The sequence below is a fragment of the Camelus ferus genome, chromosome 10 (assembly GCF_009834535.1).
Source record: "Camelus ferus isolate YT-003-E chromosome 10, BCGSAC_Cfer_1.0, whole genome shotgun sequence".
NCBI lineage: Eukaryota > Metazoa > Chordata > Mammalia > Artiodactyla > Camelidae > Camelus > Camelus ferus.
Window position 1 is genome coordinate 56098916 of NC_045705.1, and position 20901 is coordinate 56119816.

The 20901-nt window shown below is 35.1% G+C and overlaps 3 protein-coding genes across 3 annotated transcripts; 2 read left to right on the forward strand and 1 right to left on the reverse strand.

Annotated features, from left to right (window-relative positions):
* Nucleotides 1-368: 368 nt before the first annotated feature.
* On the forward strand, nucleotides 369-1359 carry LOC102522994 (olfactory receptor 52D1). The gene has a single exon (XM_006183105.2). The coding sequence runs from the start codon at nucleotides 442-444 to the stop codon at nucleotides 1357-1359; it is 918 nt and encodes a 305-aa protein (XP_006183167.2). The 5' UTR covers nucleotides 369-441.
* Nucleotides 1360-9684: 8325 nt separating this feature from the next.
* LOC102523246 (olfactory receptor 52K2-like) lies at nucleotides 9685-10628 on the forward strand. The gene is given in 2 exon segments (XM_014557882.2): nucleotides 9685-10312; nucleotides 10315-10628. Coding segments are annotated over 2 exon segments (942 nt in total).
* A 9117-nt stretch (nucleotides 10629-19745) lies between these two features.
* LOC102517626 (olfactory receptor 52E4-like) lies at nucleotides 19746-20901 on the reverse strand. The gene is given in 3 exon segments (XM_014557885.2): nucleotides 19746-20170; nucleotides 20172-20786; nucleotides 20788-20901. Coding segments are annotated over 3 exon segments (939 nt in total). The 5' UTR covers nucleotides 20896-20901; the 3' UTR covers nucleotides 19746-19954.

Consider the following 20901-nt stretch of genomic DNA (forward strand, 5'->3'; position numbering starts at 1 on the left):
AACTCCCTGCAATTTCTATAAGACCTCTGCTTAATCACTTCCAGTTATGGGAACTCTCTCACATGAGAGAAATATTGAATGAAATCTCAGAGGAGAAGCACAGAACTACTCAATAAATATTCGTTCAACTAAGTACATGTATGACTACAGATGAAATCTTTTATTGGAAATGAAGGGAAAAGGTAACTTATAGGTCTTTGAAATAATATGAAATGATAAAAGTGTTATCTTTCTGTACTTCTAAACACAGTATTGGTTTGTTCTTAATTATCTGGTTGTAATGAACTTAAATGTGCCAGGTTATGAATTTGAGCTGTTTTTAAAAACATTATTAATGGCCCTCCTCAAGAAATTCTCCATTTTTCAGCATCTGGTTGTGATCATCTTGGCATAGCAACTCTTTCTTCAGAAGTACTGATAAAAAACAAAGGAAAGGCCATCATGCCTCCTCTCAATACTTCTCGTCCCTCTCCTGCCACCTTCTTGCTGATGGGCATCCCAGGACTAGAGCACCTGCATGTCTGGATCGGGATTCCCTTCTGTTCCACGTACGTGGTGGCCCAGGTGGGGAACGTGACCATTCTGGCTGTGGTGAGGGCAGAGCGAAGCCTGCACGAGCCTATGTTCTTCTTCCTCTGCATGCTCTCGATCACTGACTTGGTCCTTTCCACATCTACACTGCCCCGCATGCTCTGTCTCTTCTGGCTCGGAGCCCATGACATTGCCTTTGATGCCTGCCTGACTCAAATGTTCTTCATCCATAGTTTTACTGCTATGGAATCAGGCTTCTTTTTAGCCATGGCCATTGGTTTCGTGGCCATTGGTCATCCACTGCGCCATTCCACCATTCTCACCCATGCGTGCATCACTATAATGGGTATCATTGTGGTGATTCGGTGGGTAGCCTTCTTTTCTCCACATCCTATTCTGCTCAAACAGCTGCCTTGCTGTAGGACACGAATCATTGCCCACACCTACTGTGAGTTTATGGCTGTCGTGAAGCTGGCATGTATGGACACAGGGGCCACCAAGAGTTATATCCTCAGTATGGCTTCTGTTATTGGCCCATGTGATGCAGTTCTTGTTGCTATATCCTATGCCTTCATCCTCCGTTCTGAATTCCGCCTGCCATCCCAAGAAGCTAGCTTTAAGGCTCCGGGCACATGTGGGTCCCACGTCTGTGTTATTCTCGTCTTCTACTCCACCGCTGGTTTTTCCATTTTCACACACCGTTTTGGGAAACACATACCTGCACATATCCATATTTTTATTGCAAATATGTACTTTTCGGTGCCCCCTTTTCTCAACCCTATCATGTATGGAGTAAGGACCAAGAAAATTAAGGGAGCATGTTCTTAGGACACTAATGGTCAAAGTTGTCTGATTGTAGTTGGATCAATAAAAGAGATGGTTCAAGAATGCATGGAAGTAAAAGAGATAAAGTATAGAAAATAACTAACTGCTCCTTCTCCCACAAGCTGTATTGCATCTATCACTTGAAAGAACTTTTATTTACTAGGTATCTGTAAATTCCAAAAATTCTAATTCAATATGTCATTTTAGCTTTTTCATTTGTTAAAACTGGAGAACAGATTAATCTCTGTGTCTTTTGAAGGATAATTACAAACATAGACTGAAGAGTAAAGAAAGGGGAAAAAGAGAAGTAAACAATATATATTTTAAAAGAATTTTCTAGAGAACTATATGATGAACAATATATATCTAGCAATTTGAAATAATTTCTTCCATGTATGTGGCTATAATTTCATAGAATAGATGTTGAATGTTGTATTGTTTTCTAATGGAATCAAACTGAAGAATTGTTGTTTATCCACATAAAGGAGTAGGACTAATAATATATAAATAAAAATTAATATTAAATGAATCTCTAAAAAAACAAAGAAGCAGACATGAATCAGTGTGAAGACTGTAATTTTTAGTGTTATGTCTGCTCCATTTTCTAGAGAAATTTTGATAGAGGTGTAGTGTATTTTTTAAAAGCGGCAATATCCTGGAGTCCACTGACTGCTAAAATTGAGGTCATGCATTCCCATTTTCTTATAGTTCATAGTCAGTACTACCAAGTTACCAAGGTCTCATGTGTTGAGTTGGCCTCATTCATTAGGTGACATGGAAATGAGTATCAAGACACAAGATCTGAAATCTCTTATCAGACAACAACACTGAAATAATCCTTTATTGCCCAGATACCAAGGACTTACTTTCTCCTTTAGCTTATTGTCACTACCTTCCCAACTCTGTTAGCCATTTCTCTTTATTTAAAAATATATAACCTAAGATCTATGAGCATTTTTATGCTTTGGATCTGTAAAAATTTTTTTTTTTAATCTTGTGCTTTGAAACTTTTTACCTCCCCTGGCTTATTAGCTTTGGGAATGCACACCCATAATTAAACACATGAAGACTAACATCTCTGGATTCACCAATACTGTTTATAATTCAGATATGGGGAGAGTGTGAAGTTTTCCATTTTGGAGAACTGGAAATATTTGGTCATCTTTTTCCTGACTTCTTACTAGATGCCCAAGCTGAACATATCTTATTACTGGGGTAGAATTTAAACTTCAGGACATTTTTCCAAGTAATTCATTAGCTTATTGGTTAAGGATCAAGCTAACTCCAGGTTTTGGAGGTAGACTGCCAGGGATGAAGTTCAGTATCGTGTGCTTGGCTAATTTTACTGCTGTTTAATTCCTCTTCACCTCAGTTTCCTAATATTTACAAATGAATGATAATAGTACCTATCTCATATGGTTGTGTGAGGACTAAATAAGACATGTGAAAAACATCAGTGTAGTGGCACAGAGGAAACACCCTAAATGTTAATTATTTTTATTTTTCCCCAGTGATTATAATTTCCTATGTTTTCCAACTTTTGTTTGTTTAAAAATGCTTTAAGAAATGCCCATTACATCTTATTCAATGCCTCTACAACTGTGTAATATTTGTATTTTAATATTTATATAATGAATATATTTGATTTTATTCCCTCTTAGCTACATATTGCTAAATCAAACAACTCCTCGAGAAAAAAAATTTTTTTTCTTTTTCTATAGAGTATGTTGCTTATTGGTATGTTGTACATTGATGACTTTATTAAAGCTTCTGGAAAATAATATAATGTTATTGGAGTTACAATAGTTACAAGAATATAGTAATCACCTTCATTTCTTCTGTTGATACAGTCATTTAATCATCCATTCGTTTATTTGTAACACATGTTCAATTAATACCTTTTAAACTGAATTAGATTTATTTGGACTAATTTTAATAACACTCAGATTTATTCTTCTAGAATTATTAAGTAATTCTCTTTTTTCTTTCTTTTCCTTAAAGAAATTTGTATGAAAAATTCATAATTAAGTTATTTAGAATCCTTTGATTTGGTATATATGTGGCAAACATTGTAAACTAATTTACTCGTCTTCTATGAGTACAAGGTTTCTGTGGCTTTCTCTGACTGCTCAGAATCTCCTTTCTCTTGTTTTATCATGCGAATTAAGGATATGGGATCAAATTAGGGTTCTATAGACTAAATTATAAAGACAACAGGCTGTATCATGCTTGATGGCACTTACATGCTCTCATACATGCTATTCTTTCTTCCTCAAATACCTTTTCTGCTAGATATCACTGTCATAACCTTCCCACTCCTATTTAAGGAACAGCTCAGTATACAATTGAAAGAAGCCTCTTAATGTTTCTCTTTGCTAAATTGTATTTATATGTTAATAACAAGGAATAACAAGGATCTATCTATCAATATCATCACTCATTTTTAGCATTAGGATGGAATATAACTAAAGGTCATTTCACTGGTGACTTTTGTGTGTATGTTAAAATATACATAAAATAAAATGTGTCATTTTAACTATTTTCAAGTATAGAGTTCAGTGGCATTAGTACATTCATATTGTTGTGCAACCATCCCTACCGTCCTGAAGTGGGAGGAAAAGGGGCAGGGCACAACCGCTGAAGGAGTGACACAGCAATTGAGGGCAGGACAAACTGGTTAGAACCAAGATAGTGGAAGATTTGACTCCCAGTGGGCTTTGAGCCTCATGGCATACCCATGGGTACCATGACAGTTTCTAGGCTGACCATAAAAGGTAAAAAAGTAGACAGGGGCAGGGGGAGCATTTCCTGGAAATCCTTGCCTCTTCCCCAAAGTAGATGGAATAATTCTCCTACTTGTTAGCATATGAAATTACCGAGCCCATAAAACCTAACAACTCCACACCTCGTGGTAGCTCACTCTCTTGCCTTCTGAGATGGCCTGCACTATCTCTATGGAGTGTGTATCTACTTCTACTTCAAACTAAACACTCCACTCCACACCTCTCGGTTTCTTTCCCTCTCACCTTTCTGAAATGGCCCACATTCTGCCTATGGAGTGTGTATCTATCTACTAAGCCATTTTCCCTTCTGAGTGAGATAGACCCCACTCTCTGTGAAGTGTGTATCTCTCTAAATAAACTTGCTTTCACTTTACCGTGCTTTGCTCTTGAATTCTTTCCTGTGTGAGGCAAGAACCTATTCTTCCACAACAGTACTTTTCCAGAGCTTTTTTACCTTCCCCAGTTCACACTCCATATCCATGAAACACTAACTCCCAATTCTCTCTTACCCACATTCTCTGGCAACTATCATTCTCTTGGGCAGTTAGAATAAGTGGGGGCACTGGACAGAGAAGGTGGAGGAGAAGAAGGATGGCCTGGAAGTTGGCAATATGCCCACCTGCAGCATAAGGGGCTTTACATTCTCTTAATGAGTTCTAGCAAGTAACTGGGTGGGACAGCTGCAACTGCACCATAGCAACAATGACGTAACTGGACATGACCCAATGCTCATTGTAATATAATTAGCATTGCAATTTAGTTCCCCCTGTTGACTTTCCTTTCTTCATCATGGGTAAGAACATGCGCAAAAGGGGATAGGAATGACTAAGCACTCCGGGGCAAGAGCCGTCAATCAACAGACTGGCTCTAAGCAAGGGTGTAAGACAGAAGGGACAAAGACTGCCATTCTTTCTTGGATCAGCCCACCTTCTGCTCTTGGAGGGGTACTTTTGCTTTGCTAATAAAATCTTTAAAATCTTAACTACACAATGCTTTTGTCTCCCATCTGAATTCTTCTCTTTTGGGCAATACAAGAACCAAGGTCTTCCCCTTTTGGGGTAACAATTCTACTACTGTCTTTATGAATTTGGGTTACTCTAGGTACCTCATATAAGTGGAATCATTCAGTATTTGTCCTCATGTGACTATTTCATTTAGCATACTATCAAGGTTCACCATGTTGCAGCATATGTTAGAATTCTTTTCCTTCTTAACATTATATATAGCTTATCCATTCATCTGTGAATGGACACTTGGGTTCCATCATTTTGGCTTCCACCTTTTGGTTATTGTGAATAATGCTGCTGTGAACTTGTGGGGTACAAATATCTGTTTCAGTCCTTCTTTTCACTTCTTTTGGATATATACCCAGGATTGGAATTGTGGAATTGATGGATCATATGCTAATTCTACTGCCATGCCTTTTCACACAGCAGCTGCTTCATTTTACATTCCTACTAGCTTGTGCAAGGGTTCTAATTTTTCCACATCCACACCAACAGTTGTTATTTCCTTTTCTTATTTTTTTCCTCCCTTCCTTCTTTCCTTCCTTCCTTCCTTTCTTCCTTTCTTTTTCCTTTCATTCTTTCTTTTTTATAATAGCTATCCTAATGGGCGTGATGTGGTACCTCATTATGGTTTTGATTTGTTATTTCCCTAATAATTAATGATGCTAAGCATCTTTTTATGTATTTATTGACCATTTGAAAATATTCTTTGGACAAATGTCCATTCAAGTCCTTTGCCTATTTTTTAAATACAATCTTTTTTGTTATTGAAGTTTAAGAGCTCTTTCTAAATTTTAGAAATTAATTGCTTTTTGGATATGGCTTGCTGATATTTTCTCTGATTTTCTGGCTACCTGTTTACTCTGGTGATAGTGTCCTTCGATGCACAAAAGTTTTTCATTTTGGTGAAGTCCAGTTTCTTTATTTTCACTTTTGTTGCCTTTGTTTTGGTGTTATATCCAAGAAATCATGTCAAATCCAATGTCATGATTTTTTTTCTTATTTTTTTCTAAGACTTTTATAGTTTTACCTCTTACATTTAGGCCTTTGATCCATTTTGAGTAATTTTTTATGTTGTAAGATGAGTCAAACTTCATTCCTTTCCATGTGGATATCTAGTTTTCCCAACCTTGTTTGTTGAAAAGACTATCATTTCCCCATTAAATTGTCTTGGCATCCTTATAGACATTATTTAACCATATATGTGAGAGTTTATTTTGGGGCTCTTTATTCAGTTCCATTGATCTGTATGTCTGTCTTTATGACTATACTATATGGGTATGATTATCATAGCTTTGTAGTAAGATTTGCAATCAGGAAGTGTGAAACATACAACTTTGTTTTTTCCTTCTTCAAGATTATTTTTGGATATTTGGGGTCCCTTGAGATTTCAGATGAGTTTCAGATTGGATTTTTCTATTTCTGCAAAAAATATCATTGCAGCTTTGATAAGAGATTGCATTGAATCTGTATATTGCTTTGTCTAGTATTGGCACATTAACAATATTAAATCTTGTAACCCATAAACCACAGGATATTTTTCCACTTATTTGTGTCTTCTTATTTCTTTCAGAATTTTTACAGGTTTTATTGTACAAATTTTCATCTCTTTGTTTAAATTTATGCCTATTTTACTCATTTTGATGCTATTGTAAATGGAATTATTTTTGTAATTTTCTTTTCAGATTGTCTATTAGTGTACAGAAATGCAACTGATTTTTTGTATGTTAACTTGTATCCTGCAGTTTTGTTCAACTTGTTTATTAAGTCTAGGGGGTGTGTGTGTGTGTGTGTGTGTGTGCGAGAGAGAGACAGACAGACAGATTTACATATAAAATCATGTTATCTGTAAACAAAGAGAATACTTCTTCCACCCAAATTTGGATACTTTTTATTTCTTTTTCTTATCTAATTGCTCTGTCTCAGACTTCCAATACCATGTTTAATACAAACAGTGAAAGTGGGCATTCTTGTCTTGTTTATGATCATAAAGAAAAAGCCTTCAGTGTTTCACGATTGAGTACAAAGTTAGTTGTGTTTCATATGTGGCCAGCCTTTATTATGTTGAGGTTACTGGTGTGTTTTGCTTATTCCCTTTCTAATATTTAAAAAAATGATAACTAGGAAGATAATGCTCTTTCTATTAATACTATTTCTTTCTTTCAAAGTCACTAGTCCTATGTTATTATGAAAAGCATTTGTGTTAGTCATAATCTAACCAGGAAACAGCACTTGTGTATTTAGTCAGGACATTTTTAATACAAGTAATTGTTTACACAAATTATAGAACTTCTGAGAAGCCAAAATGTTTGACAGTGAAGACTCCCAGATATCAGAAATAACAAGAGACCACACCAACTCAAGGCCAGCAAAACAGAGAGGCACTAGTAGTTTATCATATCACAGAGATAAGAGTCTCCTGGGTGAAGCTAAGACCATGGAAATCCCTTCTGGCAGAATTTGGAACCATAGAGTAGATGCAGTTGAGGTAAGTGAGAAATAGGGAGAAATATTTGGCTTTTCCTTGCTCTTTTCTAATATTTTCCTTGCAATGTCCCTACTGAAAAAAACTCAGCAAAAGTATAGATGATCTGTGATTCCTGAGAAATATGGCTGGTAAAAGTCCACCCCTCTTGAAATACAGAGCAGAAGAGAAGAATGAGGAGGAACATATCTGTAGAAAAGCATATCCAATCTTTGTATAAAATCCCAACCAAAGCACAAATAATGATGCTTCCATACATGGAGATAATGCATACCCTTTCCTTGCAACAAATAAGTTCAGGGTGATGCAGGAGTAGGAACATGACTACATAATGTCCTGGAGCTTTAATTGTTTCTCAGAAGTAAATCTAATTTGGGTGAGTTACTTAACAGTATCTTGAGGCATGTGGGGATATTAATCTGATGACCCCGATTGATTCATAAAATTGTCCCTCCATGATATCTTCCACTGCCAGCTCTCATCATGTAGATTGTAAGAAAGCATTTAGTTCACTGCACTTGCACATGCTTCACGTACAATAAATTTACTATCTCACAACCTGTAGTGGAGATCATCTCCTATTGATTTCTAAGCTCAGAGCTCAGATAGCATGGAGACCACAAGATAGCAAATTGTGCTTGAAGACACTGGGAGAGATTAGTGAAACTGCCTATGATCAGACAGCATTCTCATGAGAGGCTGTATCTAGGCACCTGCTATAGATATAGCCGTATTATGTTAAGCCTCAGGCTGAGCAATGAGACCATCTAGTTGTAGAGGTAAGATAATCAGATTATAGGCAGGAGAATTGTGGCTGAGGTAGGAAGGGAGAATTCAGTGCTTTCACAAGAAAGGAATGGTAGAGCCTAGGATGAAGGTTCTAGTAGTGAAGACTTAGCCCATGAAGTTGTCTGAAAGATGGCTCAACTTCTTAACTTGATAAAAAATAATGTAAAAGAAAGATTAACTTAAATATTTAAGCTGAAATAATTTTTTTATTAACCTATCCGTAGAATTTAGTCCTGAACTATATTGATCAAAACCTTATTTTTGATGAAACTTTGTTTTATTCAGACTAAACAGATGCCTCATATTATATAAGCTTAGCATACATTGATATTTGAACAAAGTAATGATTTATCAATTTAAAATAATTCAGTATTGTTAGAATACCTTTCCAAATTAATTGTTCAAACTTCTGAGGCAGGCTTTCCGTAAGCTGGTATCTGGGAGCCAGAGTTGCATTTAAATGTTTACTTGGAAAGCAAAAATCAGTGTCAAGTGCATTGTGTGACTAAAGAATATATTATATACTTTCTGGAAGAGTTTTATTGATCATTCACAGTAGAGCACAAATATCTAGTAACCTGAACACCCATGTTTTCCAGACTGAGTCATTTGTTCTATTGGCGTATCTTTGCAAAATGATGATTTTTTATCATTCATTGTGGATGATTTTATGCAGATGAGTCTTGTCTTTATCAACTATGACTCTTCATTCAGTGTAAGACCCATTTTATTCACATTTCTTCATTGCCTTAATTGTTCTTTACTATTTCCCTGGTCTCCTTTTCCTTATATCTACAAGCCGTATCAGTGGGAGTAGGGTTAGAGGGGTTAAATATACAAATGGCTGATCTCATCCATGATGGTTGGACTTTTAGTTTTTTGACTGTTTCAGATGGTAGAAAATTATATCTCCATACTTAGCAATATATCAACTACTATCTCTGTAATGCTATATAATATTACTAAAATGTATCTAACCAACTGGACAACAGTTCCTGAAAAAAAAGGCAAGGAGAGATGGAGAAAAAGAGAAAGAAAGAGAGAAAGTACCTTTGTACAATTTTTTCTTACCCCCCCAAAGCATGGTGTATTTGATGAGTTGAAAGATTGTATTACTGAAGGATTCATTCAATAGCTAGTTGTGTGTTACTGGTTGTCAACATCTCTCCCAGACTATAATAATGAAATAAATTGGTCTTCATATGTTTGTAATCTTTGTGATTTTTAATTTGGATAGGACCGTGGAATAGCCATTGTCTGGATAATGGTAGGCTACAACAGGACAAGTCTTCAACTTACCACCTTCCTACTGCTTGGCATTCCAGGGTTGGAGGCTGCCCACATATGGATCTCCATCCCTTTCTGTCTGATCTACCTGCTATCATTGATGGGAAACATCATCCTCTTATTAACTGTCAAGACAGATTGCAAACTGCATGAACCTATGTACCTCTTTCTGTGCATGCTTTCAGTTGCTGATTTGATGCTTACTTCTTCCACACTTCCCAAAATACTCAGTCTCTTCTGGTTCAATGACAGAGAGATCTACTTTGAAGCCTGCCTTACTCAGATGTATTTTATACATTCTCTGTATACTATGGAATCTGGATTTATCTTGGCCATGGCTTTTGACCGTTATGTAGCCATCTGCCACCCACTGAGACATTCCACTATCTTAACACCTGTAGTGATTGTAGGCTTGGGTTTGCTCATTGTCTTCAGAGGAACTGTACTCCTCAGTCCACACCCTTTCCTACTGAGGTGGCTTTCCTACTGCAAAACTAATGTCATCTCCCATACTTACTGTGAGTTTATGGCCCTGATAAAGCTGGTTTGCACTGAGACTAAGATTCATAGAGCCTACAGCCTAATTGTGGCATTCTTGACAGGGGATTGGATTTCATTTTGATCATCTGTTCCTATGTCCTTATTCTTCTCACTGTCTTTAGTCTCCCATCCAAAGCAGCTCGCCTCAAGACCCTGAGTACCTGTGTCTCCCATGTATGGGTCATTTTGGTGTTTTATACACCGGCCTTTTTCTCTTTTCTCACTCATAGGTTTGGTCACCACATTGCTCCACATATCCACATTTTTATAGCCAATATATACCTTCTTATTCCACCCATGATGAATCCTATTATTTATGGTGTTAAAACCAAAAGAATCAGGGAGGGATTCTTTAAGTCCCTAATGATCAAATGTATTTGACTTTACAAGATTTGTGATTCTCCAGATCATCAGCAAAGATTAGGGTTTTATTAAACAGAGAATGTTGAAAATGAATCAGCATTACCTTGAAGTGGAAGACCTTTCAGCTAAATCTTGGATTCATATAGGCTAGAAAGCTTTGTAAGTGTATTCATTTCAGTGAGCAATAGCAAATATAGAAGATACATAGGAATAATTTCTGTTTTAATAACATCTAATTTATCTTCTATTGTTATGTGTATCAGGCTTTTTTATGTCATAGCTAAGAAATTTATTGCCTAGCTTTGGGTTATGAAGAGTTTTCTCCCATAAATTTTTCTAAAACTATGTTGCATAAGGTATGGAATTTAGGTTGAGTTTCATCTGTGATACAGAGATAATAATCCATAATTCATGATTATGAATTTGAGTCTTAAATAAGATAATGTACATTAATCCATTAATAATTTTGAACATAATTGAATCTATTTCCCCTTTATGTAACAAAGTTTTCTAATGTCTACTTTACCTTCTGAATCAAATATAGTAAGTTAAAAAAAAAAAGTAATACCCAAATAGTCATATAAATGTAAAAATAGCAGCATATATACTTGTGCATGATGATACTAGGTGACACAATAAAGTTGTCAGGTTCTTACACCTATACATAGATTCACCATAAATACGAAGTTTATAAATACCAATGAATCGGTGTATTTTACTGATTACTCAAATGCCATGAGAAATGTTATTATTGCTGTTAGTGATGTAATTTTCAAAAATGTTAATAATTTCTGGTAATTATCTCAACATACATTTCTAAAATATCTGGTGTATGTTTGCATGTTAAAACTATAGAAAGATAATTTCGGATTATTAGTAAAGCAAAATGAATAATCTTAACTCACAATAGTAAATACAAACAAAGTGAAATTCTACATTCAGAACATTACAGCTTTTGTTTTTTTCTTAACTACACAATGTCCAGTTGCATATCTGAAATTCCTCTCATACACAGAGCATTTTGTGGCAGGTGGGGAGGTTGGGAGGAATTATTTTATCTATTGCAGGAGGTTTCTTTATGGTTTATAGTCACTAAATCCAGCAATGCCTACAAAATGCTATCACAATAATAACAAAAACATAACAAAAATTTTCTAAGATGCCCCCCTAAAGATCAGCATCACCTCCATTAGGAAATACTGGTAGAATTATAGTGCTGATCATAGTATCTTACTCATAGTAAGCATATCATAAATGTCAGCCACTCTCATTGTTTCTATTACTATTGAAAATAAAGTGAGTAAAGTATAATAAGAGAATGCCAAATAACAGGCATTTTTGTCATCTTACTTATTGTTAGGTTTTAAGTAAAATATTTTCTTTTTAAATAATGGGGAGAAAATCCACATCCTCTAACAAGTTGTACTCAAGTAGGGAGCTTTTGACATGATGGGAAACTCAACTGATTACATTCCAAATGTGAGTCTGAATAACTCAATACCAAACTAAAATATAAACCCATGGAATTAGTTGAAGTAGTTGAAATGCCATGTTCTCTGTGCCATCAGACATTTGACTTCTCTATATCCATATACTTGTTTTAAGGCTACAGTGGATAGCTCTGTGCTTGAGAAGAGCAGTTCTAGAAAATACTTTTGACCTTTGCGCCTGAGTCTCAAAGGTTTTTTATCATGCTTGGGAATGATGCAGTTAAGAAATTTAACTCTCACCTTTGCAAATGGAGGGTGTGATATATAAGATCCCTTTTAGACTGTCTAGTATGCTTTACAAATAATGACACCACAAATCTTTTAGGCACACATTATTGCCTATTTCTAGTTTTACTGTATTAACAAATTCTTGTTGTTACTTTATTTTCTCCCATTATTGACCATGAAATTCAAGATGCTGGTAAAGATTAGCTCTCAGGTATAAATGATGATGTTACCATTATAAACTATATTCCTTATTAAAAGCATTGTCCTCATAAAAGAGCTTAAGAATTATCAATTTTATGCCTAACTCTGATATTTAAGCTGACATCCTCATAAAAGAGCTTAAGAATTAACAATTTTATGCCTAACTCTGATATTTAAGCTGACATCTCTGAGCAATTATGTTCTAGGATTAAGACTGTTGGAAATAATATGAAGCTATGTATATATCACAGGGAATTCTGACATGATAATACATTTTGGAGGAAGTCTACAAGATATCTGTGAAGCAACCTATCTTAAGAAAAGATCATGGGAATGTAAGGAAGTTCCTTACATCTGTGAGTCAAGATGTTCCACCTCAGAATCCTTAACATGGACAAATTGAAGTTTGACATAATTAGGGATATAGACATCATCTCTTTAAAAAAAAAAAAAAAAAAAAAAGCCTGCATGACTTGAGAATGTTTATCTGAAAGAAGAGAGAAGACTAAGAGGAAGCCATACAGATGTCTTCAAGTATTTGAAAGACTATGATAAAGCAAATATACCTTTTTCTGTATGGCAACCAAAAGAAGACACTGTATCTTTAGTTGATGTTAAAAGGGAAGGTTTCAATTTAAAAAAAAAAGAAAAAAAATAGAAATTTAACATTCAAATAAAATTCCAGAACTTCCCATTATATACTTAGATGTATCAAACGCAAATCTCAATTTGAATCCACAAGGGGAGGAAGAGAAGTGGGTAGGAGTCTTAAACGACACCAGCATTGGTGACAGAATCTCTCTGCTCCTTCTGTGTGGTCAGACTAAGTTTGTCAGGACACAGTACAGAGACCTCTATCTGTGTGGTTAATCTCTCACTTAGTTCAAAATTTGAATGTCACTGGGAAGTTATTTATGCCAAATTATTTTATAAATCTAATATAAGTCAGATTGATCCCTGATTGTTCCATTATTCACCATTTCAGTTGACTTTCAACATTTATACATACTCAATTTTTGTGGTCCTAGGTTCAATTCCCAGTACTTCCATTAAAAAATAAATGTCTTTAAAATTCATACATCATTTTAATCTAAGTAAGGAAAACAGAATAGTATTTATTTTTTTACTATAATTCATCACTGGCCTATTATACTGTAAACACTATTTAAATATATCCACATGGAACACATAGAAACACATGAGCGACAGTATCAGATCTAGCCCTGAAGCTCTCCATCCTTAAGTGCCCTCAGTTTTTGGTTGCGAACTTTATATTCAGAACTTTTAAAAATATCTTTTCAGAGTTGAATAATTAATTTGGTTCCTTGTGCTACCTTCGACCTAAATGCCTGGATGCTGTCTTTACTTATTTCTTTAATTCCATGCATTGTAAAAATGGGCCAGTGGACAGGATTTACTCTCTCAGGCTTAATTTCCAAAAAAGCACTGTAAATAATAACCCTTTCTGGAAGAAGGATTTCCAGATGAAATACGGGATACTGAATTAAATTAGAATTTCAAATAAATAGAAAATATATTTAGATAATAATAACATGAAATATGCTGATACATTTATGCTAAAATATTATTTTTTAAAAGCTGTTTATTTTAACTTCAGATTTCACTATGCATTCAATATTTTATTTGCAAAAGCTATCAACTCTACTAGGAGGCAATTTTGGACAATAATTCCCCAAGGAACACATTTGGTTGCTCCTCATTGTCTCATCCAGGGACCAGTGGCCAGAGGAGAGACCTGACACCACTCTTCCAAATCTAGTTCATCAAGAGAAATAGAAAGATCAGTATTCTATAGATGTCCTTGAGTTTTCACAACTGGATCCCCTTCTCCCAGTTTAACCGCCCAGGCCTTTCAGCGGCTTAGAGATTGTTCAGCTAATGGGAAATAGAATAGAGCCCTGTCCTCAATCCCAAGATTTTGGCCTATTCTGCTCTCTGAGAAGCATGTTGGCTGAAATAAAATGCACTACCTATAAGTTAAGAGTTATGTTTTATTTGGTGGACTTTCTGAGGACTCGGACCTAGGAGGCAGCTTCTCAGATTGCTCTAAGAGACTGTTCTGCCCAGACAAGAGAGAAACCAGGCTATACAGGAGTTTTTGCAACAAAGATCAGGTAGTCAGAACATCAAAAGGTTACTGTTAATTAAAGAAAACCAGAAATCTCAAGTTAAGGAATTTAATGGTTTTCTTTGTATGGGAAGGTACAAAGGTCTGGGCTCACTGAAATCATTCCTTTGTTATGCACCTTAGCTATGAGGGACAGTATCCTGTTCTTTCCTGTTCTGAGTTCCCTCAGGGTGCACCGCTGGGGGTGGCAGCAGAGGCAAGCCTCCCTGCTTGTTCACATCCTGAGTTTCCTCCACTCACTGTCGGTGGTGGGGTGAGTAATAGCTGATGACTTGATGGCCACAGCATCCTTTGTTTACTGATATGGCTGGTAATATTTTTCATTCACAGCCAGATACTTCAAGGTCAGTTAGTAGGCCCAAATTTTAATATAATCTAGAAAAAGTTGCCAGAAGCCAATTACAAGATCTGCCAGAAGCCAATTACAAGCATACCTTGGTTAATTCATTCCTAAAACTCTTGCTGCTAAATGAAAAGCTGTTTAATGGGGGGAAAAAAGTTATTTTCAGTAATTAAAATTATGATGTATTCCATCCCAATCAAAGATACCTAAGTGGTTTTCCATAGATTAAAAAATAAGTTAAAAATGATAATTTGACAGTAAACAAATACAGTTTATATACAAAATTGTATAATATTTTCCAGACTATTTCATTGTAAGTTGTTGGTAGAGGAGCAGTGAGGTACATTGCTCAAATTTTCATGCTAATGGATAAAGCAGGTCAGTTAACAGTCATTCTCCCATAAAAACAAAGAGTATTAGGACCACCACAACTCCCATCATCGTTAGTCACCACTACCACTTATTAACATGGTTAATAAATGTTATTCTTTTTATTTAACACTATAACCATATGAACTTATTTGTTTCGTATAGACACCATGATATATGTACTGTTAGTATCCATATTTTAGAGTTTATAAAATTCCAGATTGTAGAGCTTAAATTATACTAAAAAGATTGCACTATCAATAAGTGTCAGAACCAAGCCTGAAATCTCCTGCACAGCATGGGGTCCCAAGGATGCTCTTGCTGGAGTTCACAGCAAAAGGAAAAAGAAAAAGAAAATACTCTTTGTCCATAGCTCTATCCATTTAGAATCTTTAGCCATTTAGTTTCCCAGAGCAACAGCAGAAGACCTAAGAGCTTTTCATTCGAAGTGTTTTAGGTTATTTTAGTGATCTCAAAGATATATAAATATGTGTGCATATCTGTTTACATATAAATACATCTATTTATTTAGGTGTTTTTAAAAAAGAAAAGAAGTAATAGGATATGGATTCCTGATATTTAACTACTTTTATCTTACAATTTGCCTTCTATGGAATAGACTCCTGACATTAATGACTGTGCTTTACTTGCACTTTACAGATCAGATAAGGGCTTTTAAATGATACTCACTGAGAAAAGGAGACAAGGATATTTGTCTGTGAGAAGGGAAAATCAGATCCTGGGATAAAATATGTTATGTAACATTGTAGTTTTTTTTTTTTTTTTCTTTTTCCTGCCATCCAAGTTAACATATTAAACCCCTCAATTCTAAATGTCTTATTTTGGGACATCCTCAGTTACTCTGTTTGATTTGGGCAAATCACATAGCTGTCAGTATTAGTGATATTTTGACGGGTTAATGTAAACAGCATATGTAAAATAAGCAATACTGTTAAAGGTCCAGGAAAGTCTGTCACTGGAGATTGGTCAGAAAACATTAATGATGAAATATATGACAGAAAAAAGAGCAAATGACTCATCATATTTCCTGTTTTGATTCATGTCTATTAGAACATCTCCTTCATTGATCATCAGTGATTGTCAGTGCTAATTTCACAGATTTTTTCCCAAGGGTATGAATCAATTAAAAAGTCATAGGGGATTTATACTGTACACCAGAAATGGACACAACATTGTAAACTGACTATAACTCAATTTAAAAAAAAGTCATAGGGGATTTAATTACACTGCTTGACATTGCTTTTAGTTCTTTTATGTCTGTTTGGAAATGGAAATCCCAGGCGTATATTTGAAAGGCAGTATTTAAATAGCAACAATAATAATGAATATAAAATGACTTTTCAAATTTGCTAAATAGCACATGGGAGATTTCATTCTATGTATTTTTAATTTTAATATTACAAAATTCCTGAAAAGTAGATAATATTATCCTCCTTTTTAAGATAAGTAAGTAACATCAAATAAGCTGATGCAACTTAGGCAAAGTCTTCTTTTAGAAGCCTTTGAGGCAGGTATTGCGTAGATAATATTTTATAATTGCCTCACACCATATTAGCTCATAATTCTAGTGTTGAAGAATGTGAGGCTATGGAAAGTTTAATCAATTTCAACTGTGAAGACAAATGTTTTCCCTATATAATCTGTATGTGTTTAGTCCCATAGAAGTGCAATTAAACATTCACCATTATGACCCTAATACCCACACGCTTTTAAATTATTGGTTCCTGAGGTTAGTCCTCTAGTGACTACAAAACTTTGGAGGATGTCATCTGCTCAATTAGTGAGAATCCTCTAAAAGAAAGAGAGATACTCTCACTCATGATCATTGACAGCTATACTCATGAGGCATTAGTTTTGTATAACCCTCTGGAAGAGCTTTGGGTGAAGGTACAAAAAGTGTGTTCATGTGGGTTCCTCCACTGTAACAAATGTACGACTCTGACTAGGGATGTTGACAATGAGGGAGGCTTTGTGTGGGGAGAGTTAAGGGGTATGTGGAAAATTTCCATACCTTCCACCTAATTTTACTGTGGACTTAAAACTGCTTTATATAAATGGAATTTTAAAAAAACAACTTAGAGTGAAAATTTAAAGTTAGGAAATTGTCATTTTCCTTTCCAGAGTGTTTTTGGTATTTATATTTCCAACAGCAATATATAAGAGTACCTATTGCTCCACCTCCTCACCAACACTTGTGATAATCAGTCTTTTTTTTTAAGTTTTTGGACATCGTAATAGTGTGTTGTTTTATCTCATGAGATTTTAATTTACATTTCCTAACTACTAATGGCAATAATAATGACTCGTGTTTGTGTTCAATTTTTATATATCTTTTGGTGAAAAAGTCATTAAAATATTTTGCTCACTTCTATTGAATGGTTAGATTTTTTTGACCTAATTTTGAAAGTCTTTTATGTATACTACATGCAGATCCATTACCACAGTTACTCTACAGCATTTTCTTGCAGTTTCAACTTGTTATTTCATTCTTTTAACAGTGCTTTAGAAGAGCAGAAGCTCTTAAATTATATGAAATCAGTTTATTATTTTAAAAATGTATTTGGTTATGAATCTTTAACATAATTTTTCCTAGTAGATTTATAATTTAGTTTTATGATCCATTTTTACTCCATTTTTTTGTGTGTAGAAATGCAAGGTATAGATTGAGGTGCATACATTTGTATATCATTATACAATTGTTTCAAATCTATCTATTCTACATTGAATTGCCTTAGCTTTTTGTTGAAAAGCAAGTAACCCTATATATGTGTAGGTCTATATTTGGGCTTCTTCTCCTGGGATAATGATCAAATTTTGTATGTTATGCCACTAGAACACTGTCTTTATGAGTGTATATTCCTCAACTTTGTTATATTATTTTTCAAAGTTGTTTTGGTTATTTTAGTTTTTCACATGTTGGCATAAATTTTAAGTCAGCTTTTCAATTACGACCAAAAAAATGGCCTCCTGGAAATGATAGGAATATGATTAAATATACATATCAACTTGGAGAGAATAGATATAGCCACAATATCAAGACTGAATACATGACAATTGTGTATCTCTCCATTTGTGTATGTCTTTGTTAATCTCTCTCAGCAATGATTATTAGTTTTCTCTATGCAGGTCATATATATGTATTCTTTAAATATTTTACTTTTAAGCTATGTAATAATATGTTTATTTCATTTTAATGGGATATCATTAATATAAGAAATCCAAATGTTTGTATAGTGAGTGACTCTGTATCCTCTAAACTTGATAAACTCATATATTAGTTCTAATAGTTTTGTAGGTTACATAAGAGTTTTCTGCATGGACAGATCATTTCATCAGTAAGTAGAGTTTATTTTTTCTTTCCAAAATCAATGATATTTTTTATCTCCTTTGTTTGCCTTAATGTATTTACTAGAACCACTAGTACAATAGTGAAAAGACATGATAAGAGAAGAGAGCCTTGCATTTTTTCTGGCAGTGGAGAGAAATTATTGAGTTTTTCATTATTAAGTGTAATTTAAACTTACATTTTTTAATGGATTTCCTTTACCGGTTGGAGAAGTTTCCTTCTCTCCTAGTTCTCCGAAATGTTTATCAAGAATTCAGGAAGGGTTTTGTGAAATGCTTTTCCTGCATTTATTAACATGATCATATGTTACTACTTTTGTTTGAAAGTATGGTGAAATATGTTGATTGATGTTCAAATACAAAAGTTATCCTTGCATTTGTGAGATGAATGCTACTTGGTCATGATATATGGTCATGTTACATATCACTGAATTCTATTTGCATAATTTTTGTTGTTAATTTTTACAGCTGAATTTATGAAGAAATTTGATAACTAATTTTATTTTCATGAATACCATCTCTGTTTTGGTATGATTGTAGACCTTGCAAAATAGAATGAGTTTTACTCTTTCAGAGACAGAACTGAGGGATAAATAACACACAGATTGCCATAACCCTTTGGGTGAAATTGAAAAGTATCACCTATGGAGGGAGGGTATAGCTAAGTGGTAGAGTGTGTGCTTAGCATGCACTAGGTCCTGAGTTCAATCCCCAGTACCTCCATTAAATAAATAAATAAACCTAATTACTGCCCCTTCCCCCCAAAAAAGTATCACCTAGATCAAAGTAATACTGGTAAACCAAGAGGTAGCTGAAGAACAGACTGCAACATATTGATGGATGAATCAAAACGTAAAGAATTTCATACCACCAGAATCTTCTATTTTATCAAGCCTGTACATAAATTTTACTACTGACATGGAGAACAACACTGTCCTCACATATTCAAGAATTTCATTACATTCTTTACCTAGTCCCACAATCTTCTTTCACTTTCTGTGAGAAAAAACAATATAATGTATTTGAAGTCGAAATGGAGATTACATGAAGGCATTGTTGAGTGTGAGTTTAGGAGACTCTAATAAAGGCTAAAATAATGCCTTAGTGGCCTTTATGTAATCTCAATTTTGGATGCCCTGGGAGATGTACAAGATGAAGGTTAGCTTACAAGAATTTATCAACTACTGAATACATTGAGTCACTCTTTCTTTCCAAATATTCTCACAACTTGGTCCCGAATTTGCTTTGTCCTGACCCCATAAATGACTGGATTTAAACAAGGAGGAACAACCACATATAGATTGGCCAGGAGGATATGAATGTAGCGAGGAATATTTCTTCCAAAACGGTGGGTCATAAAGGAAAAAAATGCTGGTGTGTAAAAAGCTAAGATAACACAGACATGTGAACCACACTGTGCTAAGGGCTTTGAGTCTGGCATCCTTGGAAGGAAGGTGGAAAACAGCTTGTAGGATCTGAACATAGGAGAGGGCAATAAGGATCAAGTCAGAGATCAGGGCAGCAATGGTAAATAAGCCATAGATGATGTTGACTCTTATGTTAGCACAGGCAAGACGGGCAATTCCCATATGCTCACAGTAGGTGTGAGGAATAATGTAGTGTCCACAGAAGGGCAATCTTTTAAGAAGAGGATAGAAAGGCATGACAAGGAGGACTGGCCTCCCCAGTACAACAGAGGCCATGATGGCTACCACCTTGTTGGTGAGAATGGTGGTATATCTCAGTGGATAACAGATGGCAACAAAGCGGTCAATTGCCATGGCCAGGAGTACAACAGATTCCATACCAGTGTACGTGTGAATAAAGAACATTTGGATGAGGCAGCCTTCAAAGCTTATTTCTCTAATGTTGAGCCAGAAGATGGCCAGCATTTTGGGTATGGTAGACGTGGAGAGGCCTAGATCAATAAAGGAGAGAAGAGCCAGAAAGTAGAACATGGGTTGATGAAGACTCTGCTCAGTCTTGATCACAAACAGGATGGTGACATTCCCCATAAGGGCTATCAAGGCAAACAAGAAAGAAAGGGAAAGCAATCCAGATATGGAAGGCTTCCAGACCAGGTATACCCAGCAGAAGGAAGGCAGAAGGATATGAGGCAGTGTCATTGACAGAGGACATCCTGCT